This window comes from Meleagris gallopavo, chromosome 17, assembly GCF_905368555.1.
Source record: "Meleagris gallopavo chromosome 17, MGAL_WU_HG_1.1, whole genome shotgun sequence".
Taxonomy (NCBI): Eukaryota; Metazoa; Chordata; class Aves; order Galliformes; family Phasianidae; genus Meleagris; species Meleagris gallopavo.
Genome location: NC_139420.1, coordinates 6,586,638 through 6,603,632, shown reverse-complemented (window position 1 = coordinate 6,603,632; position 16,995 = coordinate 6,586,638). Strand labels below are relative to the sequence as shown.

The following is a 16,995-nucleotide window of genomic DNA, read 5'->3' as shown; positions in this document are numbered from 1 at the left end:
TCCCCGTGGCATCCCAGTTGGGTGTTTTGGAGGAGAGGGAGCTGATGGCTTCTCCTGTCCTCTCCCAGCTGCTTCAGGGAATCACAAGACCCGTGACAGTTTCTAGGAACACTGTGACATGTGGCTCACAGCCCCTTCCTTATCTTGGCCTTTTATTGCCCTCAGTTTACAGGGACAAGAGGCAGGAAATTGGAGGTATGAATTACAGGCTTACAACTGTTAGACTTTCTTTGATCTGCAAGTTTCATCAGCTGATAGGCGTTTATATGCACTCTCCTCGTCCCTGTTTTCATGTACTTCTTATAAAAGGCCTAACTGTTCCTCCATTTCACTGTCAGCTGTCCCAATGCCTGGCTCTTCATTCCACAAACTTTGAGTATTTTCCAAATGGCTTCCTCGACTGATACAGTTTATGCAGTGAGATTTTTTTGGCCGCTGAAAAACACTCAAATCATTATGGAAATAAAATGGAAAGTCGTTATCCATTAGCTCACTCTGCAGCTTTCATAGCATGACCTTTAGCTTGGAGCGTAATAAAAGCAGCAAATGGTTTCAGCTGGGCTGTCAGATGAGCTGTGTGTTTTTGGTAGATGTAAAGGCTCTCTGAGGTGCTGGTTTGGTTTGGATCTGGTTTCCCCAAAAATGCTTTGATGCAGACTTTGTGGCAGTTAATTTAACAAAGCTCAGTGTGGGAATGCACAAAAGGAGAAGGCAGCTTGCTCAGACTCCTGCTGTGAGTGTCCATGCAGCCTGGCCAGGAGGATACCATCAGGTCACTGCAGCCTCCAGGCTTCCTCTTAGTGGCAGCAAACTGATGTTGGATGTCTCTTGGACTGTTTAGGAATGCAGAGGGATCTTCCCCTCAGTATGTTTTCACCCCTCCTTAAGCATTGGGAAGCATTGCTAACTTGGATGTTGTGCTTTTGTTCTCTTTTCTGGGATCTTATGGCTGCAGTCCTGTTCTTTATTTTGCTGTCATCTTGTTCAAGGCTTTATTCTTTGTCTTCTTGCTGTTTGGTCCTTGAACAAAACCACCTGCCTAATGATCCTCATGAAACAGCTGACCTCAGCTTTTGATGCCTGCTGTTTTTCCCCCCACTATGTTCTGCTGTTTCTTCTACTGTCACTTGCCTAATTTTCCATCCACACCACTCTTTCTGCTGCAAATCTCTATAACCTGAGAGGGCAGTGACTGTCAGCCAGTGCTGTCATGTGCAGAGCTGTAAGAACATCACCCCTTTGCCTTCTCTGTCCACTTTGTCCCCTCTCTGACCCTGTATTCAAGTGAGGTGGTGCTGCCTGGGGCGCTGCACACAGAGCTCACTTAAGAGACAGTGCCCAAGGCACTGCAGCTGCAGCAGGTCTTATTCCTTGTTCTCTGCTGCTGACTTTCTTCAGTTCACATCACGGCTGTGATTTTTTAGCTTTTATTTTCTCTTTCAGGTTGTGATAATGCAATTATCATCTGGAACGTGGGGACAGGTGAAGCCCTCATCAACTTGGATGACATGCACGTGGATGTGATCTACAATGTGAGCTGGAATCGCAATGGCAGCCTCATCTGTACAGCTTCCAAAGACAAAAAAGTTCGAATCATTGACCCCAGGAAACAAGAAATCATCGCTGTAAGTTTGTGCAGTCATTTCACTTCAGCAGAGAGAGCATATAAAGGAAGTACCTTTTTTTCCCAGTGCACACCGCATTCAGTCATTTTTTTCAAAGTGAGAAGGAAATTACAAGAGGGATAGCAGTGCTTGGAGGATTTGTCTGGGTTTATTGGAATTAGTGTTTGAACTGGGATTTGAGGGGCTCAGTTTTAAAACCTGCTGGAGTGTAATTCCACATCTAATCCTTTTGCATAATTACAATTTCAAAGTTGTGTATGCAGAACGGAGATTTAGCAGCCTTGTATGCATTGTAGCTTGAGAAGAAGTCTTCCTTCAGCCTTGTAAGAATTGGATAGGCAAAGCTGAAACAAGTTGGCTGTGACCACTTCTTTTGTAGCTTAGTAATGGCTTTCTTCCCTCAAGCATCAGGCAGGGATGGCTGGATGTTGCTCCATATAGTCAGCATCTTGCGTGAAGGAGCAGCATGTCCTGCTGGCATTCTGTGCAGTCAAAAGAGAAATCACCACCAGTGGGGCATTCTGCTCCTTGCTAAAGGCTGTTCTTTACATCTATTCCAGGAGAAAGAGAAAACCCATGAGGGAGCCCGGCCCATGCGAGCCATTTTCCTCGCCGATGGAAACATCTTCACGACCGGCTTCAGCCGCATGAGCGAACGGCAGCTGGCCCTCTGGAATCCAGTAGGTTCTTGTCCCACTACTGCTGTGCCGTTGTAGTGCCCAGCTGAGCTGGTAACCAGGACCTACAGTCTGTTTGGTTGATGTACTTGAGCTTCTTCCTTCTCTCTGATCCTACTCAGACTTCCTGTGCCAGAGCGTGTTGATGTTATTTGGACTTGATGCTCGCTCAGGAGAGGAAGTGGGTTTTCTTCTGTCAGCCCCTGCCTCACCGAGAGCAGAAGTGAAGCTGGCAGCTGCACATCTGACGTGCAGGGAGAGTACTTGAGTTGTACAGAGCGAGACAGCAGCAAATCTATCACACTGGCACAGGACTCTCACTAACATGACTGCATCATATCTTTCCCCTTGACTTGATCCCCTTGTCTGGGGTCTTACTCTGAATGTGTCTTGTGATTAAAACATCCTGAGGGAATGGATGAGTTTGCAAGACATCAGCATTTGTTACTCTAACAAGTAGAGCCTTCAGGGTGAAGAAGCCGAGTGTTCTCTAGCTCCAAAGAACTGTTAAAGATGTAGATCCTGTGTTAATAGCAGCTTTTCCACTCTTTGGTAACAACAGAATTTTCTTTTTCAAATTTCCAGAAAAACATGGAGGAGCCAATAGCCCTTCACGAGATGGACACCAGCAATGGGGTCCTGCTGCCATTCTATGACCCAGATACCAACATTATTTACTTGTGTGGCAAGGTGAGGAGAAGCTTTTAATAACCAGGCTTGTTTAGAGGTAGACTGATTGGATGAATGATGCTGATGAAGCTGTAAACAAATCTGAAAAATTCCAGGCTGCTTTGTTCCTCGCTCTGCAGGGTTACACAGGGCCTGTGAGGTCTGCACTGTGAAGGCCTGGTGTGTAATTGGATGTTTCTATGAGATGAATTTATATGGGTAAAGCTGCTCTTCATGCAACAAGTCAGATGCTTTCATTCAAACATCTTTTGTTGGTGTTGATCTGAATGTTTGTGCATTAGTATGGGAGGAAAGTGCATTTTAGATTGTGTTATCCTCACACTTGAAGGTGATGGAGCATGCAGCAGTGCTCATGCTAATTTTGTGGGGTTAGTTAATAGAAAACTGAGATCACCTGTGCTCCTTTCTAAAAGCAATCCGTTGGCATTAAGTGCTCTGGAGTTCCCACTTCTGAGTGCTGCAGCTTTGGACTTCCTATGAAAGGAGCTAAAAACAAGAAGGGGTGAACAAGTAATTAAAAAGCAGGATCCATACAAGTAAATCCAGTGTCTTTGTAGGCCACTAATGGAAGCACTTACTCCATATGCTTGCTACCTCTCCTGCTGTTTCAGAGATGCCTGTGTAGCAGGATTCACTCTGGAGTGATCTTTTTGTGTCCTGCAGGGTGACAGCAGCATTCGCTACTTTGAGATCACGGATGAATCCCCCTATGTTCACTACCTCAACACCTTCAGCAGCAAAGAGCCGCAGAGGGGGATGGGGTTCATGCCAAAGAGGGGCCTTGATGTGAACAAGTGCGAGATTGCCAGGTAAGGAGAGAAAGGCTGATCCCAATCTCCAGCTTGGACGCAGCAAGCAGGTTGAAAGCTGCCTCAAGAATTTATTGTGAGCAGCAGCATGTGCAGATGTGGTTCAGAATCACCAACAAGGAAAGTAAGGCAAAGGAAAGCACTTGGGCTGATGTCTGCAGTGGCTCCTGGCATACTGCTGGTAGGGAATGTGCTGGAGGTGGTTTCTGAAGCTGCTTGGTCCTCCTCTTGTTATTAATGAAAGCAGGAGAGTCAGAAAGGAAGCAAAGCCTTCAAACAAACTGTCCGCAGCTTATGAATTTTCCAGTAGCAGTGCCTCAGTGGCTGAGCTGAAGGCTTGGAGTTTGTGTGACTGGCTCAGAATAAGACTGTGTAGTGAGCAGGATGCTGCTGCTGCTGCGGTACCTGGAAATCACTTGTGTGGTGCTTGTCTCAACAGCCCAAGCAGCGGGCTGTGCCATTCCGATGGCCCTTCTGGCCAAAGTGCTCTCTGAAGTCACACAGTGCCTAGGAGGGAGTTCTGCACACACACAGGTAGCTTTCTCTGGGCCTGCTGTGACTCTTTAGGATCGCCTCTGCCTCTCAGTACACTGCTATGCCTGAGCAGCAGAACTGAGGCTTCCTCTGCACGGCGTGTCAACTGTCCTCGCCTCCAAGTCACACCTCTTCATTATTATTATTATTATTTTTTTTTTTGAAAGGTTCTTCAAGCTTCACGAGCGGAAATGTGAGCCCATCATCATGACGGTCCCTCGAAAGGTGAGCCCAGGATGCTGCTGGCTTGGTGTGCAGGCCAACTGCTGCCTTCCTGCCCCAAAGCTGCTGACCCTCTCATTTCTCCTTGCAGTCGGACCTCTTCCAGGATGACCTGTACCCCGACACAGCCGGCCCGGAGGCAGCGCTGGAAGCAGAAGAGTGGTTTGAGGGGAAGAATGCTGATCCCCTTCTCATTTCCTTGAAGCATGGGTACATTCCTGGCAAGAACAGGGATCTCAAAGTGGTCAAGAAGAATATACTGGATAACAAGCCTGCTGCAAACAAGAAAAGTGATCTCATAAGTGCTCCAAAGAAAGCAGCTGATGCCTCAGACACTGTGAGTAAAATCCACGAGCTTTTGGGGGTGCTGGCCTGAAATTGTTTGCCATCCTCAGGAACAGTTCTAACAAAGCTGGTGTGTGCAATTCCAGGACGCTGGGACTGGGTCAGGCTGCTGTCAGCAAGGAGGGTTTGCATAAGGGATGTGGTTAGCAGCATGAGTGGGCTGATGGTTGGAGACTTGATGATCTCAGAAGTCTTTTCCAACCTTAATGATTCCATGATGGGAGTTCAGCGTGCTTGAGCCTTGCAAGGCTCCCATCCAGAGAAGTCCCTTTGCTTTAACAACTTAATTCTGCAAGACCGAATCCTGCCATCTCATAACGAATATATGCTGTGTCTTTCCTTCCAGCAAAACGAAGCCAAATTGGATGAGATTTTGAAAGAGCTGAAATCCATAAAAGACACCATCACCAACCAAGACGAGCGCATTTCCAAGCTGGAACAGCAGATGGCGAAGATTGCAGACTGAGCGGGGCTGGCGGGCGCTGCCAGCCCAACACATTCCAGTTCCCCAGTTTGGCCAGCAGCAGCGTGCAGCATTCCAGTACGAGCTTTCCTGTTCTCCCAAATTCACGTCAACGAGAGCCGATGATTAAAGCCAAGCTTTTTAGTGAAAGAATTTTTTTTTTCCTGATGTTTTAATGAATTTATGTGACTGTGTCAAACAATTCAACGAGAATAAGTGCTACTTTTACAGTCTTTATTTTTTTTTTTTTTTCCACAGATGTTATGAATTCTTGAAAAGAAACCCATTCTGACTCTTTCAATGTTGTGCCCAAATATCTTTTCTAGATGTAGGGACCAATGCCACATTGTTCGTAACCTTTTTTTTTTTTTTTTAAAGTTGCCAAAAAAAAAAAAAAAAAGAGAAAAAAAAATCGCTTTTTTTTTTTTAATTTTATTTGCCACTTTGCAGTATTTGTGTTTTAAATTTAAAGGGACAGCACTGTGTGTGTGTGCGCGTGCGTGTATGGGGGTGTTTATACTGTTTAGAGATCGGAACTGAAGCTATTTTGTATAAATCTTCAATGTTGAACAATCAGATCGGCTTCCCTCGCAGTGTGGCTGCTGCTGAGCCCCTCAGAGGTGACTTTCCTGCCTTCCTAATGCCTTCTGATCATGGTTGAAAAATATATATATCGTTCTGAATGAAGCGATCCGTGCCGCAATGCCTCTTCTCCTTTGTACACCCTGCAGGACTTCTGAACCAGCGTCGTGCTGTCCTTGGAAAAGAGTTTGGGACCATCCCAGCTGTGTCCAAATGGACGTGTGCTCGTTGCCAGGTTTTGTTTTAAGGCAGAAGTGACCTCCGTGCAGGCAGTGGTGTTGTGTTGATGGGGCACAAAGCTTATGGTGTGTGGTGTCAGCAGCCTGCAGGCCACACATGCAGCCAGCTCCTGTGCTGTGTGCGTGGCTGTAAATGTGTGCCTGCACCTTAATTGCTTTCAGAAGCCTTTAAAAGCTGTGACTTTGCAATCCTTTGTCCCAAATTGCAGTGTAGAAATTTGGACTCTGCTTCCAAAGCAATGTTAGGAGCAACCAGGCAACTTTCATGACAGATCTCAGAAACAAAACGCTTCTGACTGTTGTGATCTTCCTCCCCCCCATCATCCCTGCCTTAAAACTTTGCAGGAAATGGTTTCTTCCTGGATGAGATCAGCAACTCTCCTCCTCTTTGAGGTCCTCAGCTGAAAGGTGCAAGACATGCCAAGCTCCTCGCTGGGTTACTGCTGCTCACATGAGGTCTGCACTGCCAGGGGGTGCCTGGGCACGGGACAGGCATGTTCTTGGCTCTATACCTGGCCATAGGAGTTCCTATAGGTGTGCCCAGGATGATGCTGCCCAGCCAAACTGCCAGCCCTCAGGCTTTGCTGTATTAGTGCAGCTCATATGCAGTCCCCAGCATCCCTTATCAAACCCAACGTGAGCAAACCTGTTGGGGTCAGAGCGACACCTGGGAAGCAGTCAGCAGCTGATGAGCCCCCAGTCCCCTCCCAGCTGTGCTCCAGTCCTTCATCCAGCACGGCTGCAGCGTGCGTGCCTGTGTGTGTGCTCAGAGCAGCAGCAGGATGCGTCCCTTCATCCAGGCTGATCCTTTTTTCCATTAGGTTAGCTAGAAAGCCTCAAATCCCCCATTAGGTTGGTTTTTTGGGGTTTTTCTTTTTTCAGTGTTTGCATGTTCACTCCTTACCCGTTAAGGATTCTCTGTGCTGGAGGGATGTCTGTGTTGGTGAGAATGGGGACAGCTAGGAGAAGTAGCAGAGAGGCACGAGGATGGGATGCGAGAGGCAGAGAATGTGTTATGATCCAATAGCATGAAAGCTTCCTCAAAGTGTTTTTAGGTGGGGGTGTGAGTGACCGCTGGTGCCGTGTCACAGCCCTCGTGGTCCTGGGGCCGTTTGGTGATGTTTCTGTGCCGTAGCATATGGCTGAGCTGATGTGTCTTTACTTTTGGGAAGTCAAAACCAAACGTTCCGCTCCCCCCGAAACGGTGATCTCTGTGTTGATTTGCGTGACTTCAGGGTGGTTGTGTGCTTGGGGAGAATTTTTGTTTTATTTTTTTTCTAATTGGAGGGAAATAAGTTTCCGAACCGCTGGATGGAGGTGCCCAGATGGGGTTGGTGTGCGGTGGAGGTTTGAGGAATGGCCGCCGTGGCTGTGAGCTTATAGCTTGTGCTTTATTTAAATGAACTGATGATGCCTCGCCAGGCTCAGCCAGAGTCAGTGCCTGAAGCTTTTTGTAGCCGCGATATCCCAGAAGAGAACCAGCGACGTCCTGAAAGATGCGCTCTTATAGAGCGGCCATAGTTATCTGTCCAAATATTTGCTTCCATTTTCAAAAGATAAAAAGTCATTGATTACAAACTTCCTTCTCTCGGTTTGTTCTTTGACTGTGTTCTTGCCAGGCCTGAGTGCCCAGGAAGGCGTGGGGGTGGGGAATGTCATCAGCCGTACCCAGTTCCCCTCTTAGAGCTGGTCCCAGGCAGGTGTGAGGGCTGCGGGGTTGGGGTGTGGGTTCTGATGAATGATGGCACCACGGGGTAACCACAGCAATGGAAACCTGATGATGGGCTGAGCCACCCCTCTTCTGGGACTCTGCGTTCTGCCCAGTCTGGCCCCAAGGGATGGTGGTTCCCCTGTAAGCACAGCTGGGGGCTGCTGAGAGGGCAAGATGGGAATGCTCTCTGCAGGAGATGTTCCCTTGCAGCCTGTGCATGCCCTGGCCTTGTCCCAGTGATGCTCTACCCTGCCCCGTGGGTTTCCCAGAAGCTTTGGGGTGGATGCAGCCAAGCACTGCACCCTGAAAGGGCTGTGGTGGGGTTGTTTATGGATGCAGGGTGTGTGCTGCGGATGTGCTCTTGCAGCACCCTTCCTGCGAGTGCAGCTCCTGCGCACTGCTGTGCCGGTGCTTGCGGTCAGGGCGGGTTCCTCCTCAGCATCCCTGTGCTCTGTGAGCCTGAGTGCTGCCCTGGGTGGCTGCAAGGAGAAGCGTTTAGGTGTGGGGGCTCTGTGAATGCATAGAGCCAAGTCCCTGCCCTCCTCCTTTCCACACCGGGGTCCCCTGTGTCATCCCATAGGGTCAGCTCTCAGGGATCTGTGCCTGCACCGTGCCATAGGCGCTGCCAGCTTTAGGACTGCCTTTCCCATCACTTCTGCTTTCACTTGTGCTTTCAGCACAAGTCCCAGCGTGCAGGCTCTGAGAAGCAGAGCAGGACCATCATCCTGGTAGAGGAGCAGGAGGCCGATTTCTGGGGTGCACACAGCCCCCTGGCCTCCGGTGTCAGCGTCACGTCCTCCTCTTGCAGGGCTCCAAAACCGCAGCCACATTTCCTGCCTGCCTCACTGGGGAGTTGCAGGCGGAGCGCAGCCCACGACGCCCCTGGGGTTGGGATCTCAGCAGCGACAGCCACCGGTGCTGCAGCTCGGGGTCCTGCAACATCCCCCGGCACAGGTGAGCCTCAAAACCCATGGCGATGGAACAAGGTGCCCAGGGGATGCTTGGGGGCCGCAGGGGCTGCCACCCTCTTCCCCATGCTGCTCACTGGGGTGTGAGGAGGGCGGATGTGGGGCAGTTTTGGGGCTGGGTGTGCGAGCTATTTGGGGACTGCTGAGCGCTGGGTGGGTTTGGGTGGCTTTAATCCTGCTCTGAGTGGATGCCCCCGGCATTATGTTGGCAGCACAGAGGGGGAGGAAGGCACTGGGTGTTCTCAATCTGCAGCCCGTACCATCCCCATGCTTTCATTTCCACTCAGGCAGCCCTCCTGCACCCACTCTTCTCACAGCAGCGTCTCCATCACGGCTCGTTTCCCATTTCCAGCCTCTCCACTTCCCTTTGCAAGCTCTCTTTGCTCGGGTGGAGGGGCCTCATTTCACCCATCCCCTGTGTCCTCCCCAGGTCCCATGGCACTGGGCTACACCATGCTGCTGGCACTGCTGCTCAGCACCCTGCAGGACTGCAGGCCCCGGCCCATGGAGCAGGGCCTGCAGTGGGTCTGGGGGGCAGGAGAGCAGACCCTGGCTGAGCCCCCGCTGCCCTCCCGCAGAAGAAGAGCTGATGTTGGACCCCACAGCACCACTGTGATGCCTGTTAACAATGATACTGCATTCCCTGGGCGTGACACGCTGATGGGCATGGAGCCGGGCAACACCACTGGGCAGCCCAAACCTTTGGTGGTCACCACAACAGGTCAAATGGATGACTCCCCTGAGCCTCATGCATGGCTGGACATGGAGGCGGACAACACCTCCAGCCAGGCCTTGGTGCTGACCACGGTCGATTCCTTGGATGAGACCGATTCCCCACAGTCCCAGCTCTTGGGCACAAAGCCACCATCACAGCCAGACAACACCACCAGGCAAGCCAAGGCCTCGCCGGTCACCACAGCGAATCCATTGAATGAGACCAACACCCCTGAGCCCACTGTGCCGCTGGGCACGGAGCTGCCACCAAAGATAAACGACAGCACCAGCCAAGCCAAGGCCTTGGAGGTCACCACAATGGATCCTTCAGATGAGATCGACTCTCCTGAGACAGCACCTGGCACAGCATCCCAAAGTGGCAGCACCGCTGTGCCCAACCAGCTCATGGAATCCACAGGGCATGGCACGGATGGGACCATGACCAGTGACATGGACGTCTCCACGGAGCCAGACTCATCTCTTCTCCCCACCACCACATTTTCCAAAAAATCTGGCTCTCACCCTCCATGGGAGGTGAACACAACACCTTTGTCCATGAAACCATGGGGGACCACAACGTCGGAGCCCTCTGATGACCTGTGGGACAACAGCTCGCTGATGAACAAGTGCCTGCTGGCCATCCTGCTGCTGGCACTGGTGGCCGGGTTCTTCATGGTGTGCACGGCAGTGCTGGGCACCTTGCTTTGGCGGCGGGTGAGGACGGCTCGTCGGCAGCTTGGCCCCACCGAGATGATTTGTATTTCCTCCCTGCTGCCCGACAGTGAGCGTGCTGCCAACAATGGTCCTCGGCGTGGCATCCCCGTGCGTCACAGGCTGCTGATTGATGCCAGCTCTGAAGCTGATGGTGATAACCTGACGCTCAGCAGCTTTCTGCCGGAGCATTCCTGAAGCATCGTGGTGGAGTCGTTCAGGAACAGCATGGGGTCCACCTCTGGTGCCACCAGTGTTCCCTTTGGAACTGTATGGAAAAGACTCATCCACCCCATTAAAATGCCTCTGCTACACAGATGCGGTGATCTCTCGGTGCCTACCCACATCCCCATCCTGAAATTTTGCTTCTCCATCCTCCTCCTCTGATGGCAGCAGCAGAAATGGAACCCTCCCAGGGTGCAGAGCATATGGAGATGGCGACCCCAGGATTCCCAGGCTTATGCTGGGAGTGGAAAGGGTGGTGGTGCTGCAGTGGGTGTGTTTGTGGCTTAACATGTTCCTGCCTGTGGTCAAATGCAATGGGGCGAGGGGATGGCACTGGGGCTGGTGGGGTGCTGCTGGCCTGTGTCCCACACCCACAGGTGGTGGTTGTAGGCTCTTGGCCTTGTGTCCAGGGGGAGAAGAGGACTCTGGGACCATGCTGGTCCCACCTTGTCCCAGTGGGGAGGTGTCAGCCATCCCTAGAGTCACCAATCCAACCTCTTCTCTGTGCTCAGCCTTGGAGGAGCCATCCAAGGGAGCAGGAATGGCTTTCGTCCCTGCCCCACCGTAGGACTGTGCCCCTATGTCACCATCCTGGTCCTCCATGGGCACATCCTTGCATCCCTATCCATGTGCCATTTGGGCACAGCATCCCCATCCCTCCTCTTCCAGTCTCAACATCACCATCCCCAATGTCTCCATCCCCAGCATCCTGCTCCCACCATCCCCAGCCCTCTCCCCCCACCCTGTCCCCATGTCCCCACCACCCTGCTCACACCACCGTTTGCAGCTGTATTTGGGCAGCAAAGCCCCTCCCCAAGTGCTGTGCCCCAATGCATCTGTGCCTCGAAAGCAGAGGAGTGGCCATCCCGCTCCCGCCCTGGCCTCCGTGTGTTTACATTCACTTTCTGCTTTGAATATTTTCCACCTCGCTCAATGTAAATGTTTACGGTGAGGCTGCAGGGCCGGTGCAGCGGGGATGGTGTGGTGGGGCCACCCCACAGCTGCTCTCCCATAATGATAACTGTCTGCCATGAGATGGATGTGGTGCCACGCTCCTTGCTAGGGACACCGTGTAGGATGGGATGTCCCCATGCCTTGAGCCACAACACAGGGCAGTGGCCAGGTTGGCTCCAAGGGCAGATCTGTGCTTGGGATGCAGTGGCTGTGCACAATGCTGGGCAGAGCACAGTGCTGTGCTGTGCAGGCTGCTTTGTGGCTCACTGCTGTGCTGCCCACATGGCCACGCATGCTGTGGTGCAGCCCTGCAGGACGAGGTTCCTCCCCCAGCTATTTTGCTGCCACAGCAAAGAGCAAACCCAACAGAGCAAATTACAAGCAGAGCAAGGCCGAAATTTCCCAAATTGCTGGTTGGGCTCGGGGCTGTGCTGAGCCGAGCCCTGTGGGCCCCCACCTTTCATCTGCCCCAAATTATACAGCACAGCCTGGGCGGTGCTGCCCTGCCCAGTCCCCAAAAACAGCATCGTAATGGTCGGTGGGTGCTGGCAGAGGGGCCACCCCAAATTGTGCTCTTTGCAGACATGGACAGTGGTTCAGTGCTCCCCAGTGCTGCTTAATTCCAAATCTCATCACGGCCTCATGGCCCTTGAGACAAGGAACGGGGACACATGGCACGTAGTGGGGCCCTGGCTCCATCTCAGGCTCTCCGCTCCCTTTTAGGATTTTCAAATAATTTAAGGTCAGGATAAGCAGCAGCTGCAAGCAGCCGGCAGGCTGCAGGCAGACGGACAGATGCATTATTTCTGGGAGCGAGGGGGTGACGCCGGGTGAAACCTGAACTGTGTCGGGGATGGAAATGGGGACAGGGACAGAAACGGAGACGACCATCCTCATCCCCCACCCGGCGGTCCCAAAGCAGTGGCTTCTTAGGGGGATTCTGGCAGGGTCCCCAGGGAGGCGGGATGCAAATAGCAAGGGGATGAAGTCACTGCTTGAGTTACTTTGGCTGCAACGGAGGGGATGAGGGGCCAAGAAGGGTGGGATGGGTGATGCCCTCATTCTGGAGCTGTTTCTGCACCTCAAGACCACACTGTGAGCCATCAAAAGTGTCGGGGAACCAAGCCCCAAACCCTTTCCATCCCTGTCCCTGTCTTGGTCCCTATCCCCGTCCTTATTCCTGTGGATCTCAGGGTGACACCTCCCAACTCTCCCTACCCTAGGGAGAGCCATGGGATGATGGGAGCTATATGAGAGCCTGGCCTCCAGGGAAAGGCCAAAGCTGAAAGGGGGTGGCAGAACTGACATCTTTGGTATGCCTGCTGGCAGACAGGGTGGATAGGGTGTATGGGTGAATGGGCTGGAGGTGATGGAGCAGGTGAATGAGGTGGACGGGATGGGTGGATGAATGGGATGAAAGAGACTGATGATGGGACTGATGGGGTAGTTGGGATGGATAGAATGGATGGGGCAGGTGAGCAGAGCGCTGCGTGCAGTTTTGATCCCCTTTGTCCCAGGGCAGATGCATGATCATGCTTTGCAGGACCATGTGTCATGAGCCCACACCATGGCAAGGCTTAGGTTTACAGGGATGGGATCCAGCCCCAGGTTGGGTTGCAGCCAAAGGGAACTGCGTGGGGGCAAAACTCACATTTTGGGGCTGCACGTAGCCCTGAAAGAACCACTCTGTTACCTCCATCCCTTGCTACAACCCCCTCCTCACACCCCCTTTCCCCACTTGCATCCCAAAAAGGAGTGCGGGGAAGGTGACTCCCTTCATTGAGCAGCCCCCAGCCCGGGGCCGCCCCACTGGGAGGGAGCCATAGTGGGCTGGGGGCCGCCTGTCCCTCTCCAGCCTCCCCCTGCTCCCTCCCCAACACGGCCCTAATGAGAACAAGCTGGTCTGCTGCGCACACAGCCAGTGAGCTCAGGGCTACGGCGGGTGAAGGAGGAGGAGGAAGAGAAGGAGGAGGAGGAGGAGGGAGCGTGACCAGGGCTCGGTGCAGAAAGGCAGAGGAGCGCGGGACAGACACGCAGCGCCGGTGAGGTGAGCCCCCTGAACCCCGAGTCTGTTGCATGGAGTCTGCTCTCCCCAAAGCTCCCACTTTCTAATGCTTTGTGCTCTCTTCTGCTCAAACTCCAATTTTTGGGTGGCTTGATGGCTTTTGGGGTTCAGGATGAGGCCACAGCTGTCTGTATGCTTTGGAGGATAGCATGTCTGCACAGCACCGAAATCTCCAAATTCTTGAGCTATAGAAAAGCAGAGTTGCGTCTGTGTTGGTGTGGCAAAGCCAGGAATGGGGCCACATGGTGGGGATGGGGACAATGAGACAGCAATGGTCACCCATTTGGGTTTCGTGTATTGACTCTACAGCTGCTGGCTCCTTTTGCAAACAAAGTCACATTCCTGGGACATGGGAGCGCCCCAATCCTGAAACTGCATCCCCCAAACTTCCAGCAGGGATTGCAGGGCCACCTCCCACCCCGTGCACACGCTGCTTTAATGCAAACCAGATTTCTGCAGCCAGAGAGAGCTGGAGCACCAAGAGCTCCAGCTGGAGGCTGAGACTGGGGGAGAAAACTCCAAGCTGGTTGGGATTTGGGGGTGTAAGGATGGGAGATGGGCCTGGGGGGATGTGCTGTGTCCGGTACCGGTTGAGCTCCTGCCAGCCTATTTATAGCTGAGCTCAGACTGGGAACCGTTTGGAGTGCTCAGCGCTGGGACGAGCGTTGGGAAATGCGGCGGCTCCGTCTGTGTCAGAGTTTCCACTTGGAAACCTCAATTTTCAGGAATTTTCAAACCAGACGAAGGCAGCCTGCAGCCAGCTCTTGGCTCTCACCCTGGTCACCTCGTCGCGCACACAGCGTCCCCAGGACTTGAGCAATCGCGTTGGGCTGCTTTCCATCTATTTTTACAGCGCCTCTTTGCAAAACAAACACAAACTTTGCTTATCCTCACCACCACTGCAGCGAGCAAACCAAAGCCCATTTTTGCTTTTCTTGAAGAATTTTAGCTGTGTGTGGCTGGGGGTTAACGCACTGCTTGGGTTGGGGTCAATGTGACGCAGTCTTTGCTTGGGGTTTGGGTTTTTCCTCCAGTAAGCCCTAACATTTTGCTGTCCCCCTGCTCTCTGCAGGGCGATGGCGATGCAGCTGCCCGCGTGCCTTCTGTTGGTGTTTCTGGTGGCCCTAGTGCACTCGGCAGCCCCACGGCACGTGGCTGTGTTCCACGAGCCCAGTGTTGGCAGCGGGGATGGAGAGGAGGCCTCTGCTGTGCCCCCCGCCCAACCCGTGACGCCAGGAAGCGGCCCCACAGTGGGGGACGCGGTGGGGACAGCCATCACCAACAGCTCAGCGCCGGGCAATGTCTTGGATGGGTTGGTGGATTTCTTCAAGGAGTACATGCTGCTGGTGGTGGTGGTGGGCTCGTTGGCCTTCGTCTTGCTCTTCATCATCTGCGCCGCCGTCATCGTGCGGCAGAAGCACAAGGCCTCAGCCTACTACCCGTCCTCCTTCCCCAAAAAAAAGTACGTGGACCAACGGGATAAGACAGGAGGGCCTCGGGACTTCAGTGAGGTGCCTGAGAAGGCTCCGGACCCTGACGCTGAGGAGCCCCTGGACTGTGGCCGGCAGCTGCAGGCTGACATCTTGGCTGCAGCCCAGAACCTCAAATCTCCCAATAAAGTGCCGTTGACCAATGGGGCCGGTGCCCAGGGAGAGCACGAGGCCACGGTGGAAGAAGGCAGCGAGCCACCCATTGAGCCCCATCCCCTGAATCAAGATGCTGAAGGAGTGGGGTCAGAGGCAACAAGCGCAGAGGGCAAGGAGGCCCAAGATGGCTCTCCCAGCACCTAGTGCCAACCATGGACTAGGAGCCGGGCTCCTGGCGGCCCTGCTCACCGCCCACCTGAACGTGGAGGCTCGAGGAAGCCCCGATGAAGCCCCACTCCCCTTCCTTTACCTCCCCCTGACCCCATGCAGCCATGGGAGGCTATTTTTGAGCTGCACTTTGGGCTGTTGCGGAACTCAGTGCAGCTAAACCCATCGCTTGTGCTCTCTCCATGGGTGCTTTCCTTGGATCCCCCCCAGAAATAAAGAAAAAACCCAGGCTGGGTCTCCCCACCGTCCTCGCACAGCTTTCTCACAGATGTTATTTTTGCTCATTATCGCATCCTGGCCCCCACCCAGGCAATGGGGCATGGAGGTGCCATGACCCATGACTTCATGACCTACTGGTAGTTCAGACCTTCTATGGTGGCCTGGAGACATTGCAGACCCCTCGGATCAGCTGCTCCCATCCCATTCTTCCAGCCCCCCCCCCCTTCCCCCGCAGTGCTTTGTGGAGACTGGAGGCATTTTGGACTTGTTTTGGTGAGAAAAAGAAGGGAAAACCTTAACCAATCTTAGCAGGAGGAAGAGGATGCAGTGACAATGCCCCCATCCTTTTGTTTGTATGCCCTGAATATCACAGACCCGTCGGAAAGCACAGTGAACAGAGCTCAGAGAGGAGCTGGAGTTTTGCCTTATTTTCTTAACCTCCTTTGCTATGAATAAAGACATCTACTATGCACATTTCTTCCTCTCATGTGTGTTTCTTGAGCTGTCAGGATAGGCAAGCCATGGGCTCAGTGCCATCCTTCCCTGGCAGTGCTTGGGGACATCAGGATGGGCAAGGGAGGCTCTGCACTGCAGCAAGCAGCAAAATATTTTGTTTAGAAAATAATAACAGCATCCTTCCCGGAGTTATGCTCCCTACAGCTGCGTGCTTGCTGCTGGTGACACCCTCAGGGCCAGGGGACACAGTTATCACTTGCACAATCTGCATACAATTCTCAGAAACCGTTATCTAGAGTCACACAGCAGTGTGAGTGGGGAGGGCATGGCGCTGCCTCGCCAGGGTGCAGAGCTCTGGCCTGAGATCCTGTCTGGAGAGAGTTACACAGGGTTATTTCCTGATCTCATCTTGGTTTGCTTTGAGAATTCAGCCATGTGCTTTGTCCTGCAGGATGTGCTGATGGAAGGCAAGAGTCTGCAGTACCAGGAAGGCAGCACATTCCTGTATCCTGATGTATGAGAAGCATTAGGAAATGGGCTGAACCAATGATGGAGCACCTGGTGAAGGGGTGTAGCCAGCCCTGGGAGCACAGGTGGAAGCAATTCACCTATGTAACCCTGGGTCCACCCCGCCTGACCTCACTTAAGGACTGGCAGCCACAAAGGAAGCATCTCTACCTGGAGATTGCCTTCTTTGTCATGTTTGATGAGCCCTGATTCTTGGAAAGGGGTAAACAATTCTTTCTTTATTACTGGATTGTGACTACTATCTTTCTTGGGTTTAAAGCAACTATATCTGCTGTCACCTATCCTTACACCTCACATCCCTGTGTGCTTTTATATTCATAACTCAACACCCCTGCATCCTTCTACCAGTGTAACCCCACGCTTATGCATCTCCATTACTCCAGCTGACAATATTTTGCAGGGAAACCAAAGGATTCCCCCAAGCAGGGGTGGGACAGCAACCCG

The 16,995-nt window shown here is 52.7% G+C and overlaps 3 protein-coding genes across 5 annotated transcripts in view; all 3 read left to right on the top strand.

The window, feature by feature from the left end:
• CORO1C (coronin 1C) overlaps positions 1-7,764 on the top strand; it is a 39,724-nt gene extending 31,960 nt beyond the window's left edge. For both annotated transcript variants that reach the window (XM_003210959.5, XM_085238666.1), the window contains exons 5-11: positions 1,444-1,625; positions 2,186-2,305; positions 2,888-2,992; positions 3,656-3,801; positions 4,503-4,560; positions 4,649-4,894; positions 5,249-7,764. In XM_003210959.5, the coding sequence (XP_003211007.2) occupies positions 1,444-1,625; positions 2,186-2,305; positions 2,888-2,992; positions 3,656-3,801; positions 4,503-4,560; positions 4,649-4,894; positions 5,249-5,368 (977 nt within the window). In that variant the 3' untranslated portion in view covers positions 5,369-7,764. The remainder of the gene's footprint in view (positions 1-1,443; positions 1,626-2,185; positions 2,306-2,887; positions 2,993-3,655; positions 3,802-4,502; positions 4,561-4,648; positions 4,895-5,248) is intronic.
• A 143-nt stretch (positions 7,765-7,907) lies between these two features.
• SELPLG (selectin P ligand) lies at positions 7,908-11,486 on the top strand. Its single transcript, XM_010720204.4, has 2 exons — positions 7,908-8,851; positions 9,296-11,486. Exon 2 carries the CDS (start codon positions 9,301-9,303, stop codon positions 10,486-10,488), a length of 1,188 nt encoding a protein of 395 aa, XP_010718506.2. The 5' UTR covers positions 7,908-8,851; positions 9,296-9,300; the 3' UTR covers positions 10,489-11,486.
• Positions 11,487-13,356: 1,870 nt separating this feature from the next.
• On the top strand, positions 13,357-16,041 carry TMEM119 (transmembrane protein 119). 2 transcript variants are annotated; one of them, XM_010720201.4, is made up of 2 exons: positions 13,357-13,511; positions 14,607-16,041. In XM_010720201.4, exons 1-2 carry the CDS (start codon positions 13,357-13,359, stop codon positions 15,322-15,324), a joined length of 873 nt encoding a protein of 290 aa, XP_010718503.2. In that variant the 3' UTR covers positions 15,325-16,041. The 2 variants fall into 2 exon arrangements, with proteins under 2 accessions (XP_010718503.2, XP_010718504.2); XM_010720202.4 differs by having other exon boundaries at positions 13,375-13,516.
• The last annotated feature ends 954 nt before the right edge of the window (positions 16,042-16,995 follow it).